Genomic DNA, 16,497 nt, shown 5'->3' on the forward strand with positions numbered 1-16,497 from the left:
GGAGGGAGGGAAGCAGGCAGGTAAGGGAGGGAGGCAGACATTTTTGTTGTTTCATTCTATGCTCTGGTGCAGATGCTATAAAAAATTATGGGAGTCGTCAGTATCTGAAACCTGCAGCTTTACCCTTTGATCCAGTAGGGAAATTTTGAAAAGATCCCTTTTGCGCTAGTGCATAATGTTTCCATGTATGATGCTGTCTGGATTTTTATTGTGGCTATTCATTATTTTTTACGTCACATGTGTTCCTTCCTCACATGCCTGCCATAATTTTAATCATAACTGAATAAAATGTCATGCATCAGTGTTTACAAAGCAACCTTTAATAACTTTTTATCAGAGGCATGGTGAAGTAAGAAATCATGTATACAATACAGTTAGAATATATATACAGTATAATTATCGGGGGTGCTGCATGATACCAAAGATGCAATCAGTAATAGGTTTATTAAAAGAGCAGGTTCTTATAATAAAAAGTTCAATTTGTGTTGTTGATTAGTGCTACTATTGTGATATTTTTAATGTCAACAGATCGCTCATGACAGATGTGAAGCAGCACTATGCTGATCCCACTCGCCCATATCCTGATGATGATGGTGCTCTTACGAGTGAGTTGAGTGTTTTCCTCGAGTGGTGTGGAATGACTCAGCCCTTGGAGAGGATCTATATCACCACACGTGCCTTGCCGCCACTCAGTTCTATTCTCCTCCTTACTGTGGTTACTCAAATTCCAAAAATTCAATATGCCAGGTCATTAGGTAAGTTGGTGGGGATTTATTTGTAATTGTAATAACAGGTGATCCTGACCACTAAAACTATCATATTTGCTATATTTATTCTTTTGTGGATAAATTCATTTTAAATGGATATGAATAAATCAAGTCAATAATGGCATTAGAATCAATATAGAACAAAAACCCATGCTCGTGTATTTGTGAAATTTATTTAAGGAATTTACAGTCTTTCACACTCTCCTGAGTGCTTTGTCAACGTCCGAGTATGTGGATAGGATGAGACATGCATCTGAACGTATAATCTGATTAGACGTTGAGATGTAAATCTCGTCCTAACCACTCAGATCTTGACAAAGCACTCAGGAAAGTGTGAATGACTTGAGTGTAAATTCTTTACATAAATTTCATAAATACACAGGTGTGGGTTTTTATCCTATGTTATTATGTCTGTGACAAGACATTGCTGATACTTATTAGAATCGATTTTATTACCAAATCATATTCATTACATATCAGGAGGATTAGTTGGCATTAGAGGAACAGAGGGTGTAGATGGTGAACTTCTCATAGTTGGCCTAGTGACAGTGCTTCGTCAGTTCCACCAGGACAACACATTGAGATTCATCCAACTCTTAGCGCAATACATAACTTCTAATACAGCTCATATTGCTGCAAGGTAAGTGTTTGATTATGTTCATTACAAACACTCGGTGCAAGGAGCACTAATATTAAGAGTTGTGATCTATTTGCAATGGCAAACCATGTGTATGGACACCTCAGGGCATCAAGAATTTAGTTAGGGTAATAATAATACGACCCATCCTCAGACCAAGTTCCTTCCATCCAGCGGTCGACCACAAAGATGCATTCATCAGCTTTAACATTCTGTTCATTCAAAATAGGAATTTTCTCAAATATAAATATTGTTATGTATTAGCATACTGTGCATTTTTAGGCATTGGTTAGGTTAGGTGAGGTGTTTAGGGTATGTTGGCGATTATTTGTAGTTGTAGTACGTAGGTGAAGCATTTACAGCATTGTGGTTCAAACAAAAGTCATCAGCGAAGCACTTGTTCCGGAAGTGTTCGGATGTAACCAGTTGCGAGTAGTGTGTAAACCGTTTATGAAAACAGGGTTTGGCGTGTGCATGGAATGAATTTTGGTCTTTTTTTATGAGGATGGGCTAAATATTAATTTATTGTCAGGGGACATGCAGGCCCTCCTCCCCACCCCCCACCTTGCTGCTAGGTGAACACGGTAATTAGGTGATAGGAAATGCATGCAACCATTTGTCCCGCCTGGGATTCTCAATTGAGAGTCAAGAACAAACCCGAGTGGCTACTGGGACCCTCTAATATTGCTACTTATGGCAGATAACTGCAGGGAATGGATCTCCAACTCAAAGGACTCCCATTGTAAAATTTGTGAAGAGCTAAGAATCACACTTTAAGATTACAGTACCAGTATATTAATGGATGCCCAATTTTAAATGATTTTAAGAGCTGATGGTATAAGATACAGAACATGGGAGATTTGTAATAATTTCATTCTCTCAAATAAATCCAGTGGAATTGGAACATTAGGTAAAAAGGGAGTTAGGTTCACTTAAAACTGTAACACCCCCCCCCCACCCCTCATAGATCAGAGTAGTGGCACAGTGCTGTGTATCTTAGTAGTGTCAATTGTAGTATTGTCTTTGAGGCACTTGTATACCAAGAATAGTTGTTGTATTGCACTTTTGGTACAGGTCAGTGTTGTTACAAATCATGTAAGCAAAATTTAACTTTTGGCCAATAATTTAATTTGTTAATGAACTAACCCATAACCTTGCATAGTATAGTAATAATTAGGTTTTGTCCCTGCTTTTAAGCTAACACACTGGTTGAAAAAACAAATTGATACATATTCCATGCCAGAAACCCTAATTAACTATAATAATGTGTAGATTTAGAAATCAGTTCATTTTGTTTCATTGTACTGTATGTATATTTTAACTTCATTAAAATTGAAAAAAGAACTTTTCCCTGTGTGCTGTAATAAAAATCAATATTTACAGTAACTCATTGTCTGCTTGTATACATTTTATTTAATGTTTCTGTTCTAACAGTGCTGGAAAGACTGCAGATCTTTCGCACGAGATTGTGACGGGCTTAGCAGTACTGCAGGAAGTAGCACGAAAGATGTCTGTATCAATGAAGACACTGTCCTTATATATACCTCAACACCTACTTGCTGCTCACAGTGGCTAAGCTCCATGCATCAATACATGTTGTTTAAATCTTTTTACTATGTATACTTGAACTAAAGAAGTCTTTTTAAAGATGTGTATATAAGGTGTTTATATATTTGAATTGGCATAATAACTTGTTTACATGTTATACAAGTACAGTATAGTACTGTCATGTGTATATATATTAGGTTTATATACAGTATTTATTGCATATGTAATAATTTTATGTATTATGTAAGTATTAATGTGTATTAATTAAATTTTTACAAATATTATTACTTTTATTTACTATAATAAATGGGTAGAAAGTTGGGAAATGATTGTAAGCAGTATTGATTGCAAAGTTCAAACTATGCATAGTATTTTGTGCAAGCAAGTAATTATCAAAAGATGGCACCAAACCAGGAAGCCTATGTAGCACCATCAAATGTGCGGGATAATCAGAGGGCGCTAAATATCACCAAGGTGCCAATACGAGAACAGAAACGCATAAGGCGAACGATATCAAAAGTATTTGATTCGCCAAGAATTCTATCGAGGGACAAGCGACTGCGGGGGACAGTCGGAAAACAAGACACATGCTCGTCCTGGAAGTCAGGACATTCAACAAGGATATGCACGACTGTAAGAGGGACAATGCAATTTGAACAATAAGGAGCAGGGCGGCGCTCCATTAAGTGACCGTGAGTTAAACGGGTATGGCCAATACGCAACCTAGCCAGAGCCATTTCCCACCTCTGGTTACAGTGGTAGGAGGAAGGCCGAGCGGACAGCACGCTGGTCCTGGGTTCGATCCCAGGTGCCGGCGAGAAACAATGGGCAGAGTTTCTTTCACCCTATGCCCCTGTTACCTAGCAGTAAAATAGGTACCTGGGTGTTAGTCAGCTGTCACGGGCTCCTTCCTGGGGGTGGAGGCCTGGTCGAGGACCGGGCCGCGGGGACACTAAAAGCCCCGAAATCATCTCAAGATAACCTCAAGAAGGCCACTGGAACACACGACTCTTTTAAGAGTACAGTACACAGTTTGTTACCAATAACAGAAGACCAACAACTCTGCCAGCAGGCAAGGATGGAGGCATTAATAACTGGGTAAAAGTCAGAATAAGGAATACCTTTACGGGAGATGGGACAAGTGCGGATAGCTTCCTTAGCGGCAACATCCGCACGCTCATTTAAAGACACACCAACATGGCTGGGAACCCAGCAAAACTCAACCAACTTAAATTTACTGGAGATAAGAAACAACCAATGTTGAATCTCGATGACCACCGGATGGACCGGATTAAAGGACCCTAAAGCCATGAGGGCACTAAGAGAGTCAACTACCAACACAAAGGAGGAGTGACACTGGGAAAGCAGGAGACGAAGAGCATAAAGAATAGCATAAAGTTCTGCTGTGAAAATGCTAGCCTCCAGAGAAAGGCGACACATATAAGTGTGGTCAGGAAAAACAACAGAGTAGCCCACACCGTCAGCAGACTTAGACTCATAGGTGAAGATGGGAGCGAGAAGAAAAGTACTCAAGGAAGAGGCATTTCAGAACCGTAGGAGGGGTAAAAGCTTTAGTAATGCGGGTCAGAGAAGTACAAAATTTGGGAAGGGGGACCCTCCACGGGGGCAGGGATGGAACAATATGAGGAGAAACATTGGAAATATGAACCGAAAGAGAATCTTGTAAGCGAGTCAAACGGACAGAAAGAGTGAGGTGGTGAAGAGGAACAGGAACTACAGGAGGGGTAAAAGTCAAAGCACGATAGAGGTGGAGTGAGGATGCTGGAAGGATCGCGAAAGATAACGAAGACTAGTGATCATGGCGGTCCTGGAGAGACAGGAAGCCAGTGTCAGCATGCAAGCTGAGAGCAGGAGTTGAACGAAAAGCACTAGAAAAAATAGAGCAATAAATGGAATTTTAACAAATATTTTAAACTTTGGATGCACATCACAAACTATTTATATCTTTCCAGTGTTCTGACATCAATTTTCGTGTTACATCTTTCATTTTGGTATCAAATTGTTCACAATCTAAAGGTGCGCATTTTAAAACTAGTCCCATAATAATAGCACAATAAATGGAATTTTAACAAATATTTTAATTTTTGGATGCAAAATGTATTTATAATCTTTCCAGCATTCTGACAATTTTTGGGTTACAATTTTCCTTTGGGTATCAAATTGTGTGCACTTTAAAGGCGATCATTTTAAACCCACTCCCAGATCTATTGGTTAAAATTTAAATTTTTAACAAATATTTTAATAATCGGACGCCACTGGCATCACCGACTGACTCTGAAGAAAAAAATCAGATGCCAGGGGCATTTTAAGTGCAAAAGTGTTAAAACCATCATGCAACAAGTTCGCCAAATACCTAACTGATGCAACACCCACCAAATTTCCTTGTCAGGAAAAAGAATGGGAAGGAATAGAACTGCAACACTGACTCAACTCAGTTCTTGAGAACTGACCCAATGCTGTGTACCCACATGCAAGATACACGGTGAAAGTCAACAACTTTATCTTAAAAGGTCAGTTAACATCAGCAGAGCTGCAGGTGCTGCAGATAGACTTGAAACACAGTCCAGCTTAGCTCACTCTGACAGAAGCTGGGAAGAGACGTGCCTTTGGCAGAAAATGAACGCAAAATCTGTCAGACGAGTGCATCCATGATAATGTGCAGAAACAGTGCTGTGATAATTGGGTAACCTGAATGTAGAGTGGCCAACTTGCAACCTAACATAATTGGGGCATACAGGACCTAATTTTGGAATTGTGGGCCTTCCACTTCCACATCTCTAGTGCTATTACCTATGATTCCTCTAGGATCCACGTATCTGTGATTCCTCTAGCATCCATACATAGAGGTATATTATTTGATACTCCTTTAGTCTCCTTTCTAGAGTACATTTGGAGAGCTTTGAGACACTCCCAATAGTTTAGGTGCTTTATCACGTCTGTATGCTATGTGTTCTCTATACCTTCTGTTCAGCAATCTCTCCTGCTCTGAAGGGGTGAGTGAGTATCGAACAGTACTCAAGATGGGACAGCACAAGTGGTTTGAATAGAATGACCATTGTGATGGGATCCCTGGATTTGAAGGTTCTCATAATCCAACCTAATTTTTTTCTGGCTGAGGCTATATATGCTTGGTTATGCTCCCTAAACGTTAGGACATCAGACATTATTCCCAGATCCTTTACATGTTGCTTTCCTACTATGGGCACTCACGAGATAAGCCCCCTTGCCAAAACAAAGCAAAGTTGCTGAATGGGGCATGATGCTGAGCCCTCCTACCCCAAATACAACTGACTTCAGCTGTTACTATAAACAAAATCTTGTTTGCAACCAACCTTAAACATGTAACATTTTCTAGTGCTGAAACAGGATTAATGAAATAAAGCTATTTTGTTCCTTTACTGGAAAATGAAAAAAATACACTCTTAAGTTCCACTTAAATATGAAAAACAAAGTTGAAGAGATGCATGACAAAAGTATTTTAAAATTAATTGAATGAAGCACTAAACAAAATTCTACTTCTTTTGTTTCTTTTTCTCTGCTTCCTCCTCTTTCTCCTTTTCAATTTCTGCTACAATCTTTTCGAGACTGCCTACATCCAGCATCTGAAATTATACCACACTCTTAATTTACCACATTTAATGTTCGAATATTAAACTACTAATGGTACAAATGTGACTTTTGTATGAGGAACTTCATTGTTTATTTCTAAAGTCCAGTTCTTCATGATTTTTTCAATGGTATTAAAAATTTATGCATTTAGGAAATTATTTTATCACTTCTGATAGCAAAGTGGTGGGGGAGACAAAAGATGGGTTTTCCCCTTTAACTGAGCTCTTTAAACTCTTAACTGTCCTCTAAAGGCAAGTTGACATTGACATCTAATGTATTCCGTAACTCCTAAAATTGTAAACTGCATTTCCCTTTAAATTGATTTAACAAAATATTTACAGTACTGTATTAGGAAACAAGAGCTGTTCTTAGCTCTGTTTACCCAAGGACATACTGTATTACAATGAGGTTGGTTTGGCTTAAGGCCTATCTATAGCAGGAGGGTTTACCAGATCACCATGAGGTAGCCGAAAGTGGGTGGTACACCTGTGTTGCTCGCTTACACTCTGGGTGCATGCGGGTGAGTAAATAAAGAAATTTAAATGTGATGAATAATGTGAAAATATTTCAAACTGTTTGCAAAAGAAAACTTTAAATTTTTTTAGCACCTTTGTTTCCTGAGCTTGAATCTGTGACCCCCTGTTCTTGAGGTTGCTGGTTTCAGGAATTCCTTTGTTAATTTGGTCGATTCCTGTTATTTGTGTGATGAGCGGTGACATCACCGCTTCCTTCTATCTTCCAGCTTTGGCATATTTAATGCCTCTAGCCTCTCTTTGTAACTCATGCTTTTTAGTTTCTGAAGAATTCTTTAGCATGCCTTTGCACCTTTTCCTATTTACTGATGTGCTTCTTGAGATATGGGCACCATACAACTTTTGCATGTTCCAATTTTGGTTTCGCAACAATCATAAAGTTTCTTTAGTATTTAACCTAACACATAATTAAAAGCAATTCTGAAGTTGGAAAGAACAGCATATGCTCCTTGCACAATGTTCTTTGCATGTTTCTCTGGTGACATCCAGAACCACCCCTAGATCTCGTTGTTTGTTAGTTTTTTTTTTAATTCCTTTCCACAATTTTAAGTTGTGTGTGGTCTACTTTCTCTAATTCTACATTCTATAACATGGCATTTATTCACATTGAATTCCTTGTCACATGGCACTCCAAGCACTTATTTTATCTAGATCAATTTGAAGGGAAAGACTATCATCTCCTATCTTCCCCAGTTTTTTAGCATAATTTACAAACATGTTATATATAATTTTGTATTCCTTCTAGTAGATCATTTATGTAGACGATGAACATTATTGACGTAAGAACTGAACCCTGTGGTACTCCACTAGTAACACTCCTCCAGTCAAATACATTTTCTCTGATTACTGCCCTCATCTGTCAGAAAAATTTTCATCCATGTCAGAAGTCACCTCCTCCAACATGTTCCAATTTCCAAAACAACCTCGTGTAGTATTGTCAAAAGCCTTTTTTTTAGGTCAAGATACACACAGCCAACCCAACCATCTATCTCTTTCCTGTAAAATCTCTTTGGCTCTATCATAAAAACTAAGTAGATTTGTTACATTGGATCTTCCTCTTCAAAACCATACTGTCTGTGTTGTTATGTCATTACTCTCCAGGTGTTATATCCATTTAGCTTTACTATTTTTCTAGTGTTTTGACTACCACGCTTGTTAATGATACGGGTCCATAATTTAGAGGGTCTTCTCTGCTTCCATTTTTATAGATGAACTATGTTTGCCTTTTTCCATACATCTGCTAAGTTTGCTGTGCACAAGTAAGTCTGGAATGTAATGCTCATCTTGGTTGCAATTCTCGCAGCACCCAAGGTGAAACTCCATTTAGTTCAAATGCTTTATTTTGTCCTAGCCCTGAGTAATTTTTCCACTACATCTTGAAATACCTCTCAGTATTCTATGTCATCCTCTGGAATTGGCATTGTATCTGGGTCTCTGAAAACCCCATTTTGCACACACACACACTTTGGAACTTATCATTTAGTGTTTCACACATTTCTTTTGCATTCTCAATCTCTGATTTTATCCTTTACATGCAACTTGCTTTTAATGAATTTATATTAAAGGCCTGGATCTGTTTTACATTTGTCTGCCACCCCTTTCTCAAACTTTTCTGCCTCGCTCCTCACTACTGAGTATTTGTTTCTTGCTTCTTTGTAGTGCTGGAAAGTTTGAGGGGTTAGGCCTCTTCCAATATTGAACCCATTTTCTTCTCTTTCCTCTCTGCCCCTCTCACAATTTCTGTTGAACCAAACCTGTTTTCTGGTCCTGCATCTATGTTTTGGTATAACTTTGTTTGTGCTTTCACCATATATTTCATAAATTTGTTATGCATCTTATTTACTTCCTTGCCTAGCAACAATTCTTTCGAATTAAATTCATTAAAGAATTTGCCAAGTTCCCCATAGTGTCCTCTCTTGAAATCGAGTTTATCAACTGTTTCAATGTCTCCATTCTCTTCTAAATTAACAAATCTGCCTGTCCAAATGTCCTCCAGTCTTGCCTTGTAGGCCTCCCAGTCTATTGCTTTCAAGTTAGTCCCTCAATACCAACAATCATGATTTATCTTTATCTGCTTTTACCATACTCTCTCTCATGACCATTATGAGACCCTCTCGTTTGTCATCTAGTTCATCCTTTGTCCATGGCTTACTTGCTGGTGGGCTGTAGGCATTTATGATTATCAGTTATCATCCTGATTCCAAAACTGCAATGCCATTATGTCAACTTCTCATGGGTTGTCGATTATTGTTCACAACACACTTACCTTCAGGTGTTTTTTCACCAGCCCCTTTCCATTCCCCCTTTCTAGTTTTCCTGTCATGTTTCCAAAACTGAGTAGTCCCTTGGGAATACCTCACTTAAAATATTTTCTTCAAGTTTCTTATCTGTTAGTGCAACAATATCTGGGACCTTAAGCTGAATTATTTCTTTTAGCTCCAGTATTTTTTCTCTCACTCCATCTATGTTGGTATAGTGTAACTCTTATCCTGTACATACACTTAGGTAATTACAAACAAAACTCACCCTCATTGGTTCATTTGCTTTCATAATGGCCACTTCAACATTCTTGGCTCCTGATTGAACCACTTCAAGAAGGGCTCGCACCACTAGCTTAATGGCTCCTTCCTCTGTAGATACAGCATCTTCAGTGTAATGCTTCTCTAAGAACTCACGTACAGTCTTGGCACTTCTACCAGTAGCATTAGCCTAGAAGGAAAAAAATCAATTGATAAGGAAAAATGTTCCTATTTATGTATTTATATATTCAATTTTAATATTTATTAATATTAAAGACAGATTTTTCAGCCTTGGATGCTGATAGAAATAACAGGCAACTTTTCAGCATCACTAAATCCAAAAAAGTACAGTTTAGATAATCATAAATAATGTTATTAACCATGTCTAATAAATTAATTTTAAAATTGTGAAAAATTCACATTGCCATATAATCTACCTATACAAATACAGGTACAGTATTTTGTTGACCAGACCAGATGGACCGAAACGTCGTCGTCCCTTCACCTTCTAGTGTTTGGTCTGGTCAACATTCTTCAGCCACGTTATTGTGACTCATCGCCTACATACAGGTACAGTACATGAGATAATCAAGAATGCAAACGTACAATGGCCAAAAAATTTAAAATCCTAAATTTTCAACTAAGTGGAGATAACTGTGATTAGAAAATGAGGCAGATGCAAGAGGTAAAGTTAGGCATCTATAAATTTATGTAGATAAATATTCAGCTTACATACCATCCATTCGGTGTAAGTGCCTGAGGGATCTGTTAAGTAAAGATGAGGAGTTCCATCCATATCAAAGCCAGTAATTAAACAAGAGGTACCGAATGGACGACGTCCATTGCTTTGTGTGTAACGCTGCTTTAAGGTGGCAATGAATCTGAAATCAAGAGTATAAATATTAAATTGCAGTACCTTTCTGTGTTAACACTTTCCTGACAAGCAAATGTTCTAAACACCTGCTCAGTTTCTCACCAGGTAAATGTTACCGATATTGAAGGCATTCTGAGTGTTTCCCAGTTAAGCCACCTAACTGCCTGGGATTCACCCCCATGGAAATGGATGACCCAGCAAATCTGCATTGCAGCTTCTGGAAAATTATCTCGGTTGTATCCCTGAATTTATCAAAGAACATCAAAATTTGATACACCCTTTTAATTGGTTGAGTGAAAACATATTAACACTTTCGCCCGGGCATGACGCAGCATTGCGTCATCCGTTTACTGTCGGTAATACCGGGGATGACGCAGCATTGCGTCATCCACTTTAAATAATCGCCAAAAATCAGGTTTTTATCCGATTTTTTTGGGACTGGTTTTAAAATGCGCGCCGATGTCTTCCCATTTTCTTTGTTGAGCCTCGTGGCCCTCAGGCGGCTTGGCACACGCCGTGGGCCCATTGTTTTCGCTCCACTGTTGTAACCAATGTTGCCTCCCCTCGCATCTCAAACGTGTGTACATTTCGGCTATTTTCCGTGGCTATATTTCTTACTACGGCTTTAGAAACTATCTACGCTTACTCCACGATGGATAGTGATCATGAACAAGGCCCTTCCAGAAAGAAAATTGCGAAAGAAAGGCTTGAAAAGGGCGGGAATTGGCAGTGTAGCTGGAAGGCGTCTGAGCGCTCACTTGCGGCTAACGCGTGGCCCGTCTTCAACTCGTCGGCGGTTGGAGCGTGACCAGGTTTTTTATTTTATATGCTAATGTTCCTCTAGAGAATTCAATTGCGAACCCATTGAGACCAAAAGGAAAGACCTAGGACGAAAATTGAGGTGACCAGAGTGAAAATAGTAAAAACATTTTATCGCGTTTGCGCGCTCCTGGGTAACTCGTTCGCACTTTCTCTGTTTGCTGCGGGTAATTAGCTGGGCTTTTGGAGTTAATATGCATTTAGTGCTGTAGAGAATTCTATTGCAAACACAATGATACAAAATTTAATCTCGTAGGACGAGAATTAAGGTGACAAAGTTGGAGAGTATACACTTTTCAGAATTTACGCGCGCTCCCGTGACACCCTGGGTCCCATATCGCACAGTTGAGGGGTGGCGTGCGGGGTACGCCAAAGTGTTAAGCTGATCAAGGCTTGTACTGTACTGGTGACTCACTGAAGAAGTAAGAAATTATCAAAAGATGATGCCAAGCCAGGAAGACTATGTAGCCATTCAAAAGGTGTTAATTATCACTCAAGATGCCAATACGAGAAAATTGGACACAGGGCAGGCAATATAAAAAGTATTGGATTTATCAAGATTCTATCAAAGGTCAAATGACCCAGAGGAATATTAGTTAACAGATAGTACTCAGATAATAAGTCACAATAATGTGGCAGAAAACTAAGACACCCAACCCACACATCGGAAAATAAAGTACTGTTATCTTGAGGTTATCTTGAGATGATTTCGGGGCTTTAGTGTCCCCGCGGCCCGGTCCTCGACCAGGCCTCCCCCCCCAGGAAGCAGCCCGTGACAGCTGACTAACTCCCAGGTACCTATTTACTGCTAGGTAACAGGGGCATTCAGGGTGAAAGAAACTTTGCCCATTTGTTTCTGCCTCGTGCGGGAATCGAACCCACGCCACAGAATTACGAGTCCTGCGCGCTATCCACCAGGCTACGAGGCCACTCGTAATGGCCTCGTAGTGGCCTGTCACTGTAAGTGACAACATTTTCAGTCTGTTCTGATGACTGGTTATTTTTATCCGACTTGATGGTTCAGGACGAACCACCTTCATTTTCACGTGTAGGGGTTGGGTGTCTAAATAGTACTCTTCCATTTATTAAATCACTCACACTACTAAACAATATTAACAACAATATATAGCACTGCACCACTGTAAATATATATAAAACAATTAATATTACAATGCTCCCTTATTTAGAAAATAATTTTAAATCATCTACATGGTTACTAAAGTGTTACAAAATTGAACATGAATTACTAGACTTGCTGGAGTAAAAAATTCCGTTTATATAGTACAGTATTGCATTGAAATAGGACCTTTGCTTCTAAAAATTTAGAGTATGGTGGGATTGCATTTAACAACTTATCAACCTTATTATTCACTTTCTATCTGTAACCTACCTGGTGATGTATTCTAAAGTGACAGGATCTTCCACTGTAAGTTTGTGAGACTGGCACTCTATACGAGCTTTATTTACTAAGATGCGAGCATCAGCAGTCAGTCCTGGAGGGGAAAATAACATCAATGTTTGGCAGCAGTTTTAATGAACCTTAATTTACTAGTTGAGAAATCTTGATTTCACTGTATCCATGTCTGGAGATGAACACACAAATTACAATAGATCTACAACAAAAATGGGACGATATAAATTTTTTTAAACTTACACCAGTTTAAAATAATAACTACAAAATTTTAAAATTTATTCCATATCACACCTGCAAAGGCCATGAGTACATGGTCATCAAGGAGACAAATCTTTCTTACAGTCCGCTCTTCTTGTAACTTCGGGACGGACTTCTTTTCAACACACAGTACCACGACATCATTGCCCTTCACGCCCACCTACAAAAAGAAAATTAACTAATACAAAATACTATGAAGTGTTGAGTTGACATTAAATCCAAACAATTCCTTATGACCTTCCTTATATTCCTGGACCTAAATGACCACAAGTTTAGTATGTACTGTAGACATGCTTAAAATTTGAATTATTACATGCATACCTTACTCACTTATCAAAAGTAATTAACTGATACACTTAGCATGTGGTTATTGTCACACATTGACCCCATGCTAATATCATATGTTACTTTAAGTTATTATCAACCAGTTTTATACAAATGATGTAAATATGGTTATAATACGTCTATGTGGATATAATGGAGCTAACCTAGACCTATGAAAAGAATTCTGCTATCATCACTTAATCTTTTTGTCAATTATGGTAAATATAGTTATTCTCTACCTTGTGTAAACTACAGTGAAACAGCAAACACATGAACCATCTAACCAAATACTGTACTAGAGTAAGAATATCAAAATCAATAAGCATAAATACCCCATATCTCCATTGTGATATTAATAAATTATTAATACAGTACAGTAATGAAAAGGTATGATCCTGCCATTTTAAAGAAGTACGACCAGACCAGAGATCACCATGGCTACTGAAGGATGCTGTAAGGATCTTGAGTTACCCATTAACTATAATGCTCAACATTACACTAGAGATGGAAGAGCTACCAGGAAAATGGAAAAAGGCAAATGTACTTCCAATACTGTATTCATGAAAGGGAAGACTTATGAAACACTAAACTACAGATAGTGTCTACAATATGCATTCCATTCAAGATTATTGAAGAGAGGAGAGAGTAATGATAGTCTGTAAAGGAGTAAAAAGCACAACTCCTGACCATAACATGGATATCATATACTGTACTATAATATAATTAAAACAAAGGTGATCGTAGAACTTGTGGAGAGTCAATTTTCTAAGAGGCACAACATGGCTTCTGAGAGGGGAAAAATCATGCTCCACAAACTCGATTTAATTCTATGAAAGGGTCACCAAAATAAGACAAGAGAAGGATGTGTAGACTACAATTTTTAGAGGGGTGTATAATAACTGTGAGCAGGACTGAGTAATGAGCTATGAGCATCAAGGCTAGGAGGAAAGTGGTGAGGGTATAAAGTCTCTAGTGTTGCTTTTCTTTTCAAGTTTTTGTCCTACCCTAAATTGTTTGAATAATAGTAACTTAGAATAATTTTGATAAACAATTATTTAATGGTGTAAAGGGGTAAACTTTTAATACTAAAACGGGAAGTGCTGTACTGTATATTAAGCTAACATAAGTGGGAATGTTTAAGAAATATAATAAATGATATACAATTTAAAGGTGATACTTATAAATAAAATAAATAAATGTTTATTCAGGGTAGGTATATACATACAGGAGATTTTACAAAGATTGATCGATTTATAGATGGAGCTAGTACTGTACATACAATGCCTAAAGCCACTATTACGCAAAGCGTTTCGGGCAGGAAAACATTAATGACTAAAGCTTAATACTAATTGAGTATAAAGAATAAAATGTGTTGAGAACTTGATAACAGGCATAGACTATGGAATCTGTTGTTCTAGCAATAGTAATTTTTAACATTAATAACAAAGAAAATATAAAGGTGTAATTTAGTAAAGCTACTAAAACAAATAATAATTAGATGGGAATGAGGGATAAATTTTAAATAAAATTTAAGATAGCAGTAACAAGGATATCTGATATCTTATTACGAGGGAAAATGTGAGTGAAATTAAACAATATTAAGTAAATATTTCTTAAGTTTCTCTTAAACTGGTTGGGGGACAGTTTTTAATTACATTTGAGAGATCATTCCACAATTTGGGACCACTGGTTTACATAGCATTTCTGCTTTGGTCGAGTCTCACTCTAGGAATAACAGATTGGTTTCTCGTGTGGTGCCCATGAGTTCTATTACAGCCCTCTAGGAAGTACTTAAGGTGAGGATTACCACTGCAGTTTAGAGTTTTATATAGAATATGGTTGAGAGGATGTGCAGCGACTTGATATTTAACATGTTCAAAGATTTCAGTAAGGGAGCCGAGTGGTGTCTGGGACTGGACTGTTCTTATTGCCGATTTGTGTTGAGTAATTAGAGGTTGGAGGTAATTAAGGGTGGTGGATCCCCCAGGCAGAGATACCATAGGTGAGATTTGGACAAATGAGTGAATAATACAAAGTTACTATGACAGGTCAAGGTATGTAATACTTGTATCTCATTATGGAGACTGCCTATTGTTTTAGAAACTTTTTAGTCACATTGTAAATGGTAAAGGAATATAGTTTGTTGGCCATGTGAACACCAAGGAACTTCCCATCTATTCTGCTCAGAATTTGGGTAGTGTTAAGTCTTTGGTTAATTAGATTGTTCAACTTGTGACCAAATAATAAATAAGGTCCTGGTAGTACAGACGGGTCTACTCTCCGCTCTCAATCGAGAATTTCGGGTTCAAATCCCAAGCAGGACAGAAATGGTTGGGCGCATTTCCTATCACCTGATGCATCTGTTCACCTAGCAACAAGTATGTACCCAAGAGTTAGTCGGCTTAGTTCAGTATTCACCATGTCATTTAGAATAAGTGGGTAAGCATTGGAGAAAATGAAAATTGTATCATGAGCAAATAGTATTTATTGGCTTAGTGTTGAGTGGCATTAGGGGGGGAAGATCAAATAAATATTTGTAAGTCCTACAAGATGTCTAATTATTGATTTTTCATACTAAGATGTTAATTTAACACCTATGTAATGAATTTCAACTAAACTGAGAAGTGTGCACATTATTATAGAAGATGACATGACGAGGCTGGAATTGAAGGCAAGGCCCAGCAAGCGGGCCCGGCATAGTCCATTTGTACCTACAAGCTGCCCTCCCACGCCGCGTCACCCATACTCACAGCCGTCGAGCCCTTCTTCACGGCCTCCTGGGCGTATTCCACTTGAAATAAGTGTCCATCGGGGCTGAAGACTGTGATAGCGCGATCATAGCTCGTGCCGGACATGATGACTGGCGGCCACAACACAGACGGTGGCGGCCTCTCTCGCCCCCAACACCAACCACTTCATCCCCGCCAAATTCAAACTCCTATTCCTACCACTAATGGCTTCCGAATGCATGATAGAGCTGATAAGTTAGCCAAAGAATCTGCCTTTAAAGGAGCCGTTGAGTGTAACCTTGGATTGTCAACGAGCAATCTGAGAGCAGTAGTACATCAAGAACTTCAACAAGATCTTGTATCTTGGCAATAAATCCTCTAATCAAATAAATCTCAAAATAAACAATACCCAAATTTGTAACAAATTAGATGGCAAATTCCTTGG

General features: G+C 38.4%; 2 protein-coding genes across 4 annotated transcripts in view; one reads left to right on the forward strand and one right to left on the reverse strand.

Moving 5' to 3' along the window:
• Strump (WASH complex subunit strump) overlaps positions 1-3,233 on the forward strand; it is a 47,848-nt gene extending 44,615 nt beyond the window's left edge. For all 3 annotated transcript variants that reach the window (XM_045725591.2, XM_045725600.2, XM_069321964.1), the window contains exons 20-22: positions 529-755; positions 1,248-1,407; positions 2,839-3,233. In XM_045725591.2, coding sequence (XP_045581547.2) covers positions 529-755; positions 1,248-1,407; positions 2,839-2,980 — 529 coding nt within the window. In that variant the 3' untranslated portion in view covers positions 2,981-3,233. The remainder of the gene's footprint in view (positions 1-528; positions 756-1,247; positions 1,408-2,838) is intronic.
• Positions 3,234-6,356: 3,123 nt separating this feature from the next.
• Positions 6,357-16,230, reverse strand: Prosalpha4 (proteasome alpha4 subunit). The gene is made up of 6 exons (XM_045725613.2): positions 16,074-16,230; positions 13,033-13,159; positions 12,718-12,820; positions 10,371-10,515; positions 9,642-9,824; positions 6,357-6,575 (listed from the first exon to the last, which is right to left on the reverse strand). Exons 1-6 carry the CDS (start codon positions 16,176-16,178, stop codon positions 6,486-6,488), a joined length of 753 nt encoding a protein of 250 aa, XP_045581569.1. The 5' UTR covers positions 16,179-16,230; the 3' UTR covers positions 6,357-6,485.
• Between the last annotated feature and the right edge of the window lie 267 nt (positions 16,231-16,497).

Source organism: Procambarus clarkii, chromosome 10, assembly GCF_040958095.1.
Source record: "Procambarus clarkii isolate CNS0578487 chromosome 10, FALCON_Pclarkii_2.0, whole genome shotgun sequence".
Taxonomy (NCBI): Eukaryota; Metazoa; Arthropoda; class Malacostraca; order Decapoda; family Cambaridae; genus Procambarus; species Procambarus clarkii.

Excerpts from the sequence above, each read along its gene's own strand:
- Prosalpha4 (XM_045725613.2), bottom strand. The coding sequence starts at position 16,178 with ATGTCCGGCACGAGCTATGATCGCGCTATCACAGTCTTCAGCCCCGAT. Across the intron at positions 12,821-13,032 it reads TGTACTCATGGCCTTTGCAG|GACTGACTGCTGATGCTCGC; the intron begins GTGTGATATGGA and ends TTTCCCCTCCAG. Across the intron at positions 9,825-10,370 it reads GCACTTACACCGAATGGATG|GCTAATGCTACTGGTAGAAG; the intron begins GTATGTAAGCTG and ends TTTTCCTTCTAG.